The following is a 12257-nucleotide window of genomic DNA, read 5'->3' as shown; positions in this document are numbered from 1 at the left end:
TCCAATAGACAATTCTCCATAACTTCTTTTAGGGTTACCTTCCCTCTTTTAACAAATCGGCGGATAAGGGAATCTCTTGTCTGAATAGAATTAAACTTCACCAAAACCGCTCTACGTTCAGATATGTAACAGCACTGCTGCATGTCGCCATGAGATAGTTGCAACCCACACAAATTAGCAACTTTAACAACAAAGCTCCTGAGGTCTTTAATATTTTCCGGCAAACCTCTTATAATGATATCAGCTCTGTTAAGCCTTCGCTGGAGCACATTGTTAAAAGACTCAAGCTCAGAAATCCTATCAGCAAGTTTCTTTTCTGCTAACAAAGCCGTACTTTTAACTTCAGAGACTGTCATCTTCAACTCAACTACAGCCTTTTTAAGCTCAACCACATCACGCTTTACCTCAGATATTTGTGCATTATAAAGATCAAACAGAGCATCAGTTTTGGTACGGAATTCAGACAGACATCTAGCCATATACGTGTCCATTTGTTGTTTCATAGACAAAATCAAGTTATCCTGCAGCTCTCGCAGAGCATCTGAATTCCCAACAAAATCACACGCAGCCACACCAACTGTCTCATCACCACCATTCAAAGAAGCATCAGCTGTGGCACCAACCCTAGATGCATCAACTGCAGTGTTCGCTTTTGTTCCACGATCAACCACACCAGCGTCACCACTACCACCAGCAGCCCGAACACAGCACACACAAGTGTATCTGAGTTGCTTATTTATTTTAGCCTCAGCCTCAGAAATGCCAACGCAATCCAAATGGAAAAAATTTGCACAGCCTTTGCAACCAATTTTATATTTGGATTTGGCAATATGATCCTTACAAACATTACAGGTCAATAGCGACGGCATTTTCAGGATTACCTTGGCAGATGCAAATGAATAAAAAAAAAAGAGCGCCAAACGAAAATGCACAGCAACAGGTTAAAAAGGTGAGAAGAAAAACCAACTCCACCAAAAGCCACAGCTCCAGACCTTCAAACACCAATATCCAAAAGAAATAGTCCAGTCAATTTGTAAAAATCTCCAATTTTAAATATTTAATTATTTTCTTGACAGAGCTCAAATTTAATGCTTGTTCATTGCAGGGATCTATAGTTCGATCTCCTAATGCGAAGAAGTTTCGCAGTTGACATCAATCTGCATGGATTTGGCAAAATACATAACACTTCTTCATGGTTTCCCCTCCTATTTCCAATTTTAAAATTACTTCATCCAGAAATTCTCCCATTAGCTTCCTATGGAACATCTAAAAGGAATTATATGGTCTGTTCCAGAACAGCAAAAAAGTACAAGTTTTTACTACGATTTTCCCTTTATGATATCCATGGTAGAATCAAAGAAGGTTAAGTCATTTCAAATAAGCATGCCCATCTTTGCATTTTCTGTAATTTACCTTGTCAAAATTTACTGCATAGAAATCATGTTCTCATCTTCGACTATGTACAATGGATTTATAAATAACCATTTTGACAATGAGATTGATTTTATTGAACCATGGTTCCATCATCTTTATAACGAAAAAAAAAACAAGCATTTTATTAATTTTTTCGATATTACTGGATCGGATTGAATATTAAGAAAAATATCAAAGCAACGAAAACAATTTGCTTGTCATTTTATACCAGGAAACTTTCGTTTTTATTGAATTATCTTTATATCGATGTAAAGATCTTTATTTTAAAATTATTTTAATAAATATCATTATAAATTAAATATATGACGAAAAACGTAAAAAAACGCCAGTATATCAGACGCCGAAAGAAGAGATGAAAGTATGGAACTACTTCACATAGCTCCTTTTAGTGAATAGTATCACTGAGCTATTTTGTCCCGGAACGACACCTCTCCAAAACACTATAAATATAATGCAAATTACAATTAAAGTTTTAAAAGGACAGGATTGTAACTTGGAAGTAAGTAACGCCAAGTAGGTTCCTAATCCAATGCTAACAAACTCTAATCTTTATCGTTCAGGTTACGCCAAGTACCACAATTTACCAGGTAAAGCAAGAAATAGAGGAGAGGCTTGGCATTCCTCTGGGTTCACAAAAGATATTAATACTTGGACGCACATTAAATGATGACCAGACAATTGCATCGTATCCCAATATAAAAGAAGGAACAAAGCTCAACTTGATAGTGGTTAAACAAGACATCAAAGACATTATTCACCGTTCTTTTCGCAAGTACTACAATGAAACGCAATCGGCTGCCCTCACCAAGGAATTTATGTTAGACTTTGAAAAGAAACTCAAAGGCTTCAGTTTGGATGACATAGAGCGTCTGGCTTCGGAACATACTGTTTGATTTTGTTTACTTGCGCTTTTCTTTTCAAACTAAATTAATTACATGCTGTTTTTTCTTATTCTTTAATTAATAAAAAATAAAAACAAATGCTAAGATATGGTTGGCAATGCCGTTTCGTATTGATTATGACATGACATTCATACACACGCATCGCATCATATGGTAGTATATGGGTAGAATATATGCACCATCATATATCAGTTGAGAAGAAACGAGAGAAGACGAGAAAATGCAAATTGGTCGCCTTGTATTCCAAAATACTTTCTCGAAGTTGCAGTCGATACGTCAAATCTCTACAACGTACAAAGTAATGGCTCCCATTAAGGTAAGTCCGGGAATACGCGTGCATTTACATGGGTTTAATTTTGGGAATGGAAAAAAGGTTTGAAAGATTTGTATATATTATGTAATTTTTGCGGAAGTACTTAAAAAAAAACAGGTAGATATGCTAAATATAGTTATCTGAAAAAGATATAAAGTGGCTCCAAAAGTTATCAATGGCGACGACTTAGTTTAATTAAGTTGCCACATTTATTAACAGAAGTGATTTAACTTTTGACAGTACCAGGTAGCATAGCAGGCATGAAGAATATAGTAAGTTTACTAATACGGAAGACAGGACAGCCAGTGATTGCAAATATCGATTACACATTTTATGTGCAATTTTAAGATTGAATAACGCTGAAATCTTGCTCTTGTATTTTTTTCCAGGTTGGTGAAAAGCTGCCCTCCGTGGATCTGTTTGAAGATTCCCCAGCCAATAAGATTAACACTGGCGACTTGACATCCGGAAAGAAAGTTGTAATCTTTGGTGTACCTGGAGCTTTTACCCCCGGCTGTTCCAAAGTACTTACATAAAAGACATGAAACTATGGGCCATATTAAATGTTCTTTTGGTTTAATTTTAGACACATTTGCCAGGATATGTATCATCGGCTGACAGCTTGAAATCTCAACAAAAAGTTGATGAAATTGTTTGTGTTTCCGTCAACGATCCTTTCGTAATGTCCGCTTGGGGCAAGGAACACAATGCTGCGGGTAAAGTACGCATGTTGGCCGATCCTTCTGCCGCTTTCGCTAAAGCCTTGGACTTGACCATTGACTTGCCACCATTGGGTGGAGTACGCGCTAAGCGCTTTTCCATGGTCGTGGAGAATGGACAAGTTGTGGAATTGAATGTGGAACCAGACGGCACTGGCTTGAGCTGCTCTTTGGCCAATAACTTGGGCAAAAAGTAAAGAGATTATTAGATTGCAATCGAATTGCATTATCCGCATGCTGCCCAATGAAAATAAGCTACGTAGAACGTGTATCCAGTCAATTGAAAAATAAACATTATTTGAAGTGTAGGCTATATCGAAACTGTAGATGAATCAAAAATAAATGAAACATAATAAAAAACAAATTCCAACAGTTTTTTGTACAATTTTTTTTATTTAAAAATACAAAACTAGCTTAATTTATTAAATTTTCGGAACAATTTCTAATTTTTGTGATAATAGTTTGCCGTATCCACCTCTACCGGCATCGTAGTCTGTACGATATTCGTCACGTACTTGACCGCCTGTTTTGCCACGGCCATATTGTCGGCCCTCCACAAAGCCTGCATCCCAATCTACTCGAATCAAACGATCGTCAAGTCTGGTACCATTAACATATCTGTAAAGGAAATGAAAAGCACATGAAGTTCTGAACATTTGGCAAAAGTAAACAAACAAACCAACCTCATTGCAGTTTCGGCATCGGCACGCGTATAATATTCGACAAAACAAAATCCACATGGAGTTTTCTTATATTTATCCAAACCCATAATTATTCGCCTAACTTCCCCGCATCGTGAAAAAAGTTCGTGAATTTGTTCCTCAGTTGTGTAAAATGACATATTACCCACATATAATGTGGTTGATTCCTTGAGAGATCGTTCCTGTTCCGAGCGTGAACCCTGCAATAAAAAAAAAATATTTTTGTTGGAGTTGCAACTTCTAAACTCTATTGTAACTCACTTTAAAGTGCTGATCACGGTAGGAGCTGAGTTCTATTGAACTTCCAGACATTTTTCAGGTCCTTTTCTAGAATTGTAAAATTGTTTACTTGTAAACTAAATGCTAAAACGCTAAGACAACGCTGCTGGCCGCTTTCCATATGCGATTCCGCGTTGCCAACTCATTACTTTTTAGTAAACATTAGGTGTGTACGATAACTTTTCCAGTCAAAATTACTTAGTAACTTGTACGGATATAACTTTCTATTTAGCTGTTTCGAACGGTAACTTTTACAACAAAAAGTTGTTATTCTTATGCTTTTTATCTGAAACATAATTAAGACAGAAGGAAGTAAATATTTTCCAGTAAAATTTTCCATACTCTCAGCAACACAACTGTCAAATTTTCTCTCTTTACACGCTCTTATTTGAGCTCTTGGGTTGTCGAACAACATTTTGTATACACCTATTATATTACCGCTGTTTAGCCATTTCTGAGAAAAACAAAACGTATTAAAAAAATGTTTTGTATTGAAATGTAGGAAAGTCAACATATTATGAAATTGCAAAGACAACTCAAACAACTATATGTTGAATTGTTTAATTTCTATAAATTTACCAATGCCAGTTGTGCAAAACTAAAGTGGGTGTAAAAAAACGCCAAATGGGCACTACTGTTGCAAAATTCACAAGTACAAATCTTACATTTTTCACACATAGAGAAACAGAGAGTAATAAAAATAAATATACGAAGACATATCAAATGGGAATAAAAATATTTTTTTAAATTTCGAAAAGCAGAAAATAATTTGTGCATGTAATTTTATCAATAACATTTTTTATTCGATTAATATATTTGCTAAAAAAGGCCGGAAGGACATTACTGTTGCCAATTTCCCAAGAAAACAAAGTGTGATGTTGGCAACAAAGATAACAGCTGTTCTACTTTCAAAAACCTCTGGTTGACATTTTGTTTTGCTGCAAATTTTATTCATTCTTTTGTTTTCATTGGTATTTTTATCAGTCATTATCTACATTAGTTTGTTCCAATTTCAAACTTTTACGGCGTTGGTTTTGCTTTGAAAGGCTTTGTAATCCTTATTTGTTTTTGTGTCAAAACAGCCAGGCAGTATTGCAAGAGAAAAGAACACGAAAGAAAAAAGACAAATCAAATAATTAAAATAATTAAATATATTCCGCTACACTTCTCGTGCCGGAAGTGCGAGCATAAATCGGGCATTAGATTACCATCAATAGAAGTTTTCTTGGATTTACACAATTGTGTATTTTGTTGCATTTCACTTTGCAGTCAACCAAAAAAATAAACTGATATCTTTGTTGAACCAGAAGATAGCTCTGATAAAAAAATGTCCATGTTATACTACTAACCATTAATTATCAATGCCAAAAGAATGGAGGGATTTGTTGCCGAAGATAAATATCAAAAGTTAGCCAGTGAGTATGCAAAGGTAAGTAAAGTTGGCAAAAACGCCCATTGAAAAGAAGCGTTAATGCGATCATTTTATGCGTCATCCAGATAAGGGCACAAGCTTCAGTACTGCGGAAAGGCATATTGGAAGAACAATCAAAAAATTCCAATCTACGAGATCAATTGAAACAAAAGGAACTAGAGGCCAGGCGGTCAGAACAAGAAATCGACTCACTGGGTTTTCGTAACAAGCAATTGGAACTGCGTGTTGCTGCTCTGCAACAGGAGCTGGCCACAAGTGAAGCACGTAAAAGGGATAAGGACAAGAAACGAAGTCCACACGATAAAAATGATGCAGCCCACAACAATGCAATGGCAAACAAGGCAGATATTTCGCAGGATGCATTAATTTTCGAGGAGCTACAAAAGAAGATTATTGAAAATGCCGAACTGACTTCACTGGTGTGTATCTTAAGGAATGAACTTTTATTTATATATCTTTCATGTACTAACCTCCACTTAGATTGATGACAAAGAAAGAAGTCTCCAGCTTCATGCTGAGCGTATTAGAAATATGGAAGATACTATGGAAAAACGTAATATTGAACATGCCGACAATGAGAAACGGCTACGTAAAGATATCGAATCATTACAATCCCGAAATCAGGAATTGGAAACCAAACTTGTTGAAGCTGCAAGCATGGTAAGGGTGGTTTAATCACAATCTAGTCTATTTATTTAATGAGTCCATCTTCCAGTTGGGCAGTGAAGATGCTTTGAGTGCATCAGGAAGCGAAACCACACCGTTACACAACCATCATCATAATTCTCATCATTCGGAAATTGAAAGTCGTCTGCATGCCTTGGAACAAGAAGTGGCGCACTGGCGTTCACAGTATGAGTTGAGTAAACTCTATGCCGAATCTCTGGAAATTGCTGAAACAAATTTGTTGTGCAATGAAGAAATCCGAGCAAATTCCTCTTGCAATAGCACAACAACTGCTGCGGGCCTTACGATAATACCTTCATTTTCGGATGGCAAGAGGTGGGTATCATAGAGATTTCAAATATGGAACAATATTAATTTCGATTTACCAAAATCCATTTTTACCCTTTTTTCGAAATCAATAGCAAAAGGGATTCGGGAAAGGATCATCATGCCATGCCATGCAGCAAAGAATTGCTTATATTCAACCACTTAAGTAAAAAGCTGGAAGATCTTCTCAAAGATAAAGTATGGGCCGAATCCAAGGTTCGCAGTGTGGAAACCGAAGTGGATAATTTACAAATTTGTCTCGAAAATGCTACACAAGAACTGAAAAACAAAGACGAACAGATAGAAAGCATTAATCAAGCATTGCATTTACTGGAAGAAGATATGGTAAAACTCGACCCGTGATTACTGACATCAAATCAAAATGTTTTATTCTTTCTTTATTTTTAGACAACTACCCGAGTTAACTATGACGAACAGATTAGTGTTCTCACCGAACAGATTATTAGCTTGAGCGAACAGCTAGCAGCCAGTAAATAGCTTCTTTCGCTGTGTATAATTATTGACAAATATTTTAGTCAAGAGATTGTGTATTTATTTATGTAATAAGCGCTTTTTGACCAGTCTACTTAGTCTGGTCCTAATTTATTATTGTAAACAACAAATAAAACTTCTTTGTATATATTCTAGACATGTCAAACCACAGATGTGTTTTTGTTCCAAGATCAAGGGAAAGATCATATTCTTTTCAATCCAATTTTATTGCAAATGATGAGCCACAAGAGCAGCCCTGCTCAGCTTTCGGATTTGCCAGCATACGAAAACCTGAACGTATTAGTTCTGTGTGATAGTCGACGGTGGCTCCGTTACAATATTCCAACGAAACATTGTCTATGACAACCTTAGCATCGTCTTTACCGAACTGCAAATCGTCTTCATTTATTTTGTTATCCAAATCGAATTTGTATTGAAATCCCGAACAACCGCCTCCCTCTACTGTAATACGCAAAAAGCTACCATCGCCACAGATTTCCTTCAATCTCTTGAGGCATGAATCACTTAGGACAAGTTGTTGATCTGAAGCGGCTGTGGCTGATGATGCGGCTTTTGAATAGTTCTTGGAGTTCAAGGCTTCCGTTAGCATCGGAAGTCTGTGATGTAAACAAAGGCTGTAAATAAAAATGTTAACCTGTGTTATTGATATTTCAAACATTTTCTACCTTCGCTGTGTTGGTCGTACAAGATTTCTTAATAAGGATGCCATTTTCAAGTTTTATATACTATATTTCAATTTCAAACCCTCTTCAACGTCGTATGAATTTCGTGAATTTAGTTGTTATTTCTGTTACTTCAGCTCAGTTAGATCTTCCATTACGCAAAGGTATTCCTTCAAATTTTAAAAGCCAGATGTAATGTCAAAATTTATTTACACTTTGTTGGCTATTTGTTTACCTTTTGTTCTGTGATTTCAATCACAATAATGCATTTTGACATTAAAATTGGTAGTCAGTTGGCTTGGCAGGAGGATTTTATAGTTGGACCATGGCATCTTGCATGACCGATAAGACCAGCTGATATCAAAATACATGCAATTGTGAATTAATCGTGCCGAGGTTTTCAATAACAATAGTATTTTTCCTTAATAGTAGTTTTCCGTTCTGTTCGTGGCGCAATAACAAGGTGTTCCTGCAAAATTTAAAAACCAGATGTAATGTCAAAATTTGTTAACACTTTTTTGCCTGTTCTTTATCTTTTTTCTGTGATTTAAATCACAATAATGAATTTTGACATTTCGTTTGGAAGTTAGCTGGCTTAGAGTACGTTCACATACAAAATCTCTACCGAGTTACCTTGTTGACTAAACACAATATATCTGACTATATAAAACATACCATAAATTTATGAGGAAAAGGCAACTAGCTGAACATAGTCATTAAATGAGAGCTGCGGAATTGATTCAACAGTGTTGTTGCGTTTTTTGCAAAATGTTTATCTTTTGTGATACAATTATGCATTTTGACGTTTTATTTAATTTGGTAGTCAGCTCGCTTGGAACTAATACTCCTTTGTACTTAGAGTCGTGTCGTCACGGAATGAAAAATGTAAACATATGTTCAATTGACCGATTCCGTTTAAGGAGCCAATGAGCTAGTTCCATTGTAGTCGTTTCTCAACGTTCAGCGGTCATCTTCTTTAGTTGATCCCTCTACAAACTGTTAATTTTTCCATTTCAAACGGTTGCTCTAAACTAAATGAAGACGTCGACAAATTAAATTAATTAAATTAAAGTATTTATTGAAAAAGTATATTATGTTGCAATCTAAAGAGAATAGATGGTCAAGCATCTCTGAGTATTGCTAGTGAGTCCCATGAAAATTTCAGCCATGATGAATTGGGATAGAAATACCAACAGCTGGTGCTCAAGTTAGAAATGAATAGAAATGGAGAACTCAGTACATTCTTAGACCACCACCTATATGAAAAGAAGATTTAAGTGAAAGACCAGTACTAAAAATAGTAGTGAGGGCACATCATGCCCTTAAAGTCTAGGAAAAGTCCTAATTTAATGGTGATGCATTTTTCCAACAAGATAGACCTAAAAAAAATATTGTCAAGAATACTAAATGTGTAAGTACATAAAGAGCTTGAAGTCTTCGCATGGCATAGTTCGTGACATATCATAAAGGGATGACAGAGCCGCTTTCGAATTGTGCCGTAGTTCCCCTTTATAATTTGACATTGATATGCCTAGCCATGATGCCAAGGAAATAAAGGAATTTGGCTTGACTTCGTACGAATTTGGCCCTACGGTCCTTTGTTCTTTTCCGAAGAAGCCCGCCGATGACTTAAGCCAGTCAAAAAAGCCTTTTATGTACTCACACCTTAACAGAAGTAATTGCGGTTAAATTTTTCAAATTTAAAATGGATTTACGTTCAAAAATACGATCCAAACTGTCCCATTCCATGGCAATTTCTTCAAATCATTGATCTCATATTTTTTTATTCCTGAAAAAAAAAAAAAACAAAAGTTGTGCACACTGAAAACTGTAACAAAAAGCATTTGACTCGGTATGTCACACAGGAGTACTTTACAAGTTAATCGAAATTGGTATAGACCCATACCTGGTCAAGTTGATGGCACGTTTTTTCACTGCACGAAAGTTTTTAATTAATATCAAAAACCCGTCGTCAACCACGGGTTTAGTAAACAGTGGGGTGCCGCAAGGAAGTATGGGGAATCAAAATCAATGCCGATAAATCCGTAGCAATATGTTTCCGGAACGCTTCGGGAAAATGCCCTAGAAACGTTGTTCCAGAGAGTAAAGCGCTTCAGCTGTCTCTTGAAGGAGTTGAGATTCCCTTTAAAACATCTCTAAAATACTTGGGCATTACTCTCACCAATTTGATGAAGTTCAATAAACACGCACGGTCCGTCATGCAGAAGACAAAAGGTATATTAGTAAAGTTTTCGTATCTATTAAATAGCAAATACCTACCACAACACACGAAGTTACTTCTCTACAAAGTTACAATTAGATCTATCTTAGCGTACGGGTTTCCGATCTGGTTCTCTATTTCCCCAATAGTGGCCAAGGAGTTAGAAATTCTAGAACGCAAGATTTTAAGAAAATGTGTCAACAAAAGCTACATTTCACAGGAAAAGAGATACAGCAATACTTACATATACAACACGTCCAGGGTTGTGCCTTTTTGTAAGTATATCCAAAGCCACCAGAAGAAATTCGTGGAAAAACTCGAAACCCATGAAAACTTACTAATGAATGAAATCTACCAAATGGAAAAGCACATATCGTGGCCAAAATCGTATTACCTCTCTCCAATTGGTATATTAAACGAACCAGCCACAGATGTCAACAACGAATACACGCTACCTCCTTTTTACAGCAGATCAGCACAAATATACAAATTACATTTTAGTAATAGTCATTTAAATAATCTCCATAGGCTACTATGATCCCTGTTAGTCAATTACTTAACAGAATTTTGTTTGTTATTTAGTTTTTATGTTTGTTTTTATACCTTTATTTATTTATTTACAGACATTCTCGCTCTGTTCGTAACATTTGAGGCCGTGAGCAAGCCTCTCTCATAATTTCAATCTCTTCAATCTTGAATTTCATTCAAGCAATGTAGCATAATCATATATGTCACGATTAAATTAGAACAAGACAACAATAGTTCTAAGGGTATACTGTTAACCATTCGTATTGTAAACCTATCAAAGAAAGAAGAAGACTCAAAACCACACAAAACGAATGTAAACAACAACACGTGCATTGTAAATAAATAAATAAATAAATAATAATTAATTTATAAAGCAGAAAAAAAAAATAAAAAGCATGGCGAGAAGACCCGAACATTCTGCTCCACCAGAAATTGTATGTCCAATTCAATATATTATTCAATTAAACAATTATGATTTTTTTCTTTTCAAAATATAGTTCTACAACGATGATGAAGCCAAGAAATACTCCAGCAAGTATGTAAACAATTCAGAATACTATGAAAAATAATCTAATATTTCGTTTCATATCTGTACAGCTCACGAATTATTGAAATTCAAGTGGAAATGGCTGAGCGTGCACTGGAGTTATTGAATCTAGATGAGGATGAAAATTATCTAATTTTAGATATTGGCTGTGGTTCTGGTCTCTCGGGTAGTGTGCTTGAGGATAACGATCATATGTGGATTGGCATAGATATCTCCAAGTCGATGTTAGACATTGCCGTAGACCGGGAGGTGGAAGGTGATTTGGTATTGGGCGACATGGGTCAGGGTATGCCTTTTAAACCGGGTACATTCGATGGTGCCATATCCATATCTGCCCTCCAATGGCTGTGCAATGCAGACAAGACATCACACAATCCGCACAAGCGTCTGTACAAATTCTTTTCGACATTATTTTCGAGTTTGACACGTACTGCCCGTGCAGTATTTCAGTTCTATCCCGAAAATGCGGATCAAATCGAAATGGTAACCACCCAAGCAATGAAGGCTGGTTTCTACGGTGGCATTGTGGTCGATTACCCCAACTCAACAAAGGCCAAAAAATATTTCCTAGTTCTTATGACTGGCGGCGCTGCACCAATGCCCAAAGCATTGGGCAGTGAGGAGGATGAGAAACGTATTAGTTATATTAAGAAACGTGAAATGACCAAAGATTGCAGAGGAAAGCCGCTAAAGAAATCTCGTGATTGGATTCTGGCCAAGAAGGAACGCAGGCGGCGTCAAGGCAAAGATACAAGGCCGGATACAAAATATACAGGTCGTAAGCGCAGTGCGCGTTTTTAGTTACCTGACAATGGCAATGTGAAAATATATTTTATTAATGAATATTTTTAATAGTCGTATACAGAAATAATAAGATTTGGAATAAATTTACATAATGTTATATAATAATATAATGTTATAATAAGTAATGAAGAGTATTTTTGTGATTTTCTATTAAATTGTATGAAATGAAGAAATTAATAATAAATTCATTATATTTTTATAATTAATTA

The 12257-nt window shown here is 35.9% G+C and overlaps 6 protein-coding genes and 1 long non-coding RNA gene across 8 annotated transcripts; 4 read left to right on the top strand and 3 right to left on the bottom strand.

Annotated features, from left to right (window-relative positions):
* The first annotated feature begins 1777 nt into the window (after nucleotides 1–1777).
* LOC131800664 (ubiquitin-like) lies at nucleotides 1778–2424 on the top strand. The gene is made up of 2 exons (XM_059118251.1): nucleotides 1778–1933; nucleotides 1995–2424. The coding sequence occupies exons 1-2, from the start codon at nucleotides 1886–1888 to the stop codon at nucleotides 2325–2327; spliced, it is 381 nt and encodes a 126-aa protein (XP_058974234.1). The 5' UTR covers nucleotides 1778–1885; the 3' UTR covers nucleotides 2328–2424.
* Nucleotides 2425–2492: 68 nt separating this feature from the next.
* Nucleotides 2493–3732, top strand: LOC131800660 (peroxiredoxin-5, mitochondrial-like). The gene is made up of 3 exons (XM_059118245.1): nucleotides 2493–2652; nucleotides 3039–3173; nucleotides 3236–3732. The coding sequence occupies exons 1-3, from the start codon at nucleotides 2557–2559 to the stop codon at nucleotides 3563–3565; spliced, it is 561 nt and encodes a 186-aa protein (XP_058974228.1). The 5' UTR covers nucleotides 2493–2556; the 3' UTR covers nucleotides 3566–3732.
* Nucleotides 3733–4491, bottom strand: LOC131800662 (nuclear cap-binding protein subunit 2B). The gene is made up of 3 exons (XM_059118247.1): nucleotides 4331–4491; nucleotides 4052–4269; nucleotides 3733–3986 (listed from the first exon to the last, which is right to left on the bottom strand). The coding sequence occupies exons 1-3, from the start codon at nucleotides 4379–4381 to the stop codon at nucleotides 3791–3793; spliced, it is 465 nt and encodes a 154-aa protein (XP_058974230.1). The 5' UTR covers nucleotides 4382–4491; the 3' UTR covers nucleotides 3733–3790.
* Nucleotides 4492–5410: 919 nt separating this feature from the next.
* On the top strand, nucleotides 5411–7431 carry LOC101899671 (protein phosphatase 1 regulatory subunit 21). Its single transcript, XM_005178476.4, has 6 exons — nucleotides 5411–5777; nucleotides 5846–6199; nucleotides 6261–6440; nucleotides 6496–6782; nucleotides 6869–7118; nucleotides 7182–7431. The coding sequence occupies exons 1-6, from the start codon at nucleotides 5721–5723 to the stop codon at nucleotides 7269–7271; spliced, it is 1218 nt and encodes a 405-aa protein (XP_005178533.1). The 5' UTR covers nucleotides 5411–5720; the 3' UTR covers nucleotides 7272–7431.
* Nucleotides 7273–8404, bottom strand: LOC101899283 (iron-sulfur cluster assembly 2 homolog, mitochondrial). Of its 2 annotated transcripts, XM_011292200.3 has the most exons (3): nucleotides 8184–8404; nucleotides 7952–8118; nucleotides 7273–7900 (listed from the first exon to the last, which is right to left on the bottom strand). In XM_011292200.3, exons 2-3 carry the CDS (start codon nucleotides 7993–7995, stop codon nucleotides 7480–7482), a joined length of 465 nt encoding a protein of 154 aa, XP_011290502.1. In that variant the 5' UTR covers nucleotides 7996–8118; nucleotides 8184–8404; the 3' UTR covers nucleotides 7273–7479. The 2 variants fall into 2 exon arrangements, with proteins under 2 accessions (XP_011290502.1, XP_058974231.1); XM_059118248.1 differs by lacking the exon at nucleotides 8184–8404 and having other exon boundaries at nucleotides 7952–8144.
* A 596-nt stretch (nucleotides 8405–9000) lies between these two features.
* On the bottom strand, nucleotides 9001–10557 carry LOC109611794 (uncharacterized). The gene is made up of 3 exons (XR_002194111.2): nucleotides 10414–10557; nucleotides 9855–10338; nucleotides 9001–9737 (listed from the first exon to the last, which is right to left on the bottom strand). It is a non-coding gene; the product is annotated as an uncharacterized LOC109611794 (long non-coding RNA).
* Nucleotides 10558–11021: 464 nt separating this feature from the next.
* On the top strand, nucleotides 11022–12232 carry LOC131800657 (probable 18S rRNA (guanine-N(7))-methyltransferase). Its single transcript, XM_059118241.1, has 3 exons — nucleotides 11022–11131; nucleotides 11195–11232; nucleotides 11295–12232. The coding sequence occupies exons 1-3, from the start codon at nucleotides 11093–11095 to the stop codon at nucleotides 12043–12045; spliced, it is 828 nt and encodes a 275-aa protein (XP_058974224.1). The 5' UTR covers nucleotides 11022–11092; the 3' UTR covers nucleotides 12046–12232.
* The last annotated feature ends 25 nt before the right edge of the window (nucleotides 12233–12257 follow it).

Source organism: Musca domestica, unplaced genomic scaffold, assembly GCF_030504385.1.
Source record: "Musca domestica strain aabys unplaced genomic scaffold, Musca_domestica.polishedcontigs.V.1.1 12, whole genome shotgun sequence".
Taxonomy (NCBI): domain Eukaryota; kingdom Metazoa; phylum Arthropoda; class Insecta; order Diptera; family Muscidae; genus Musca; species Musca domestica.
Note: the sequence above shows the minus strand (reverse complement) of the source record. Positions and strands in the feature narration are given on the sequence as shown.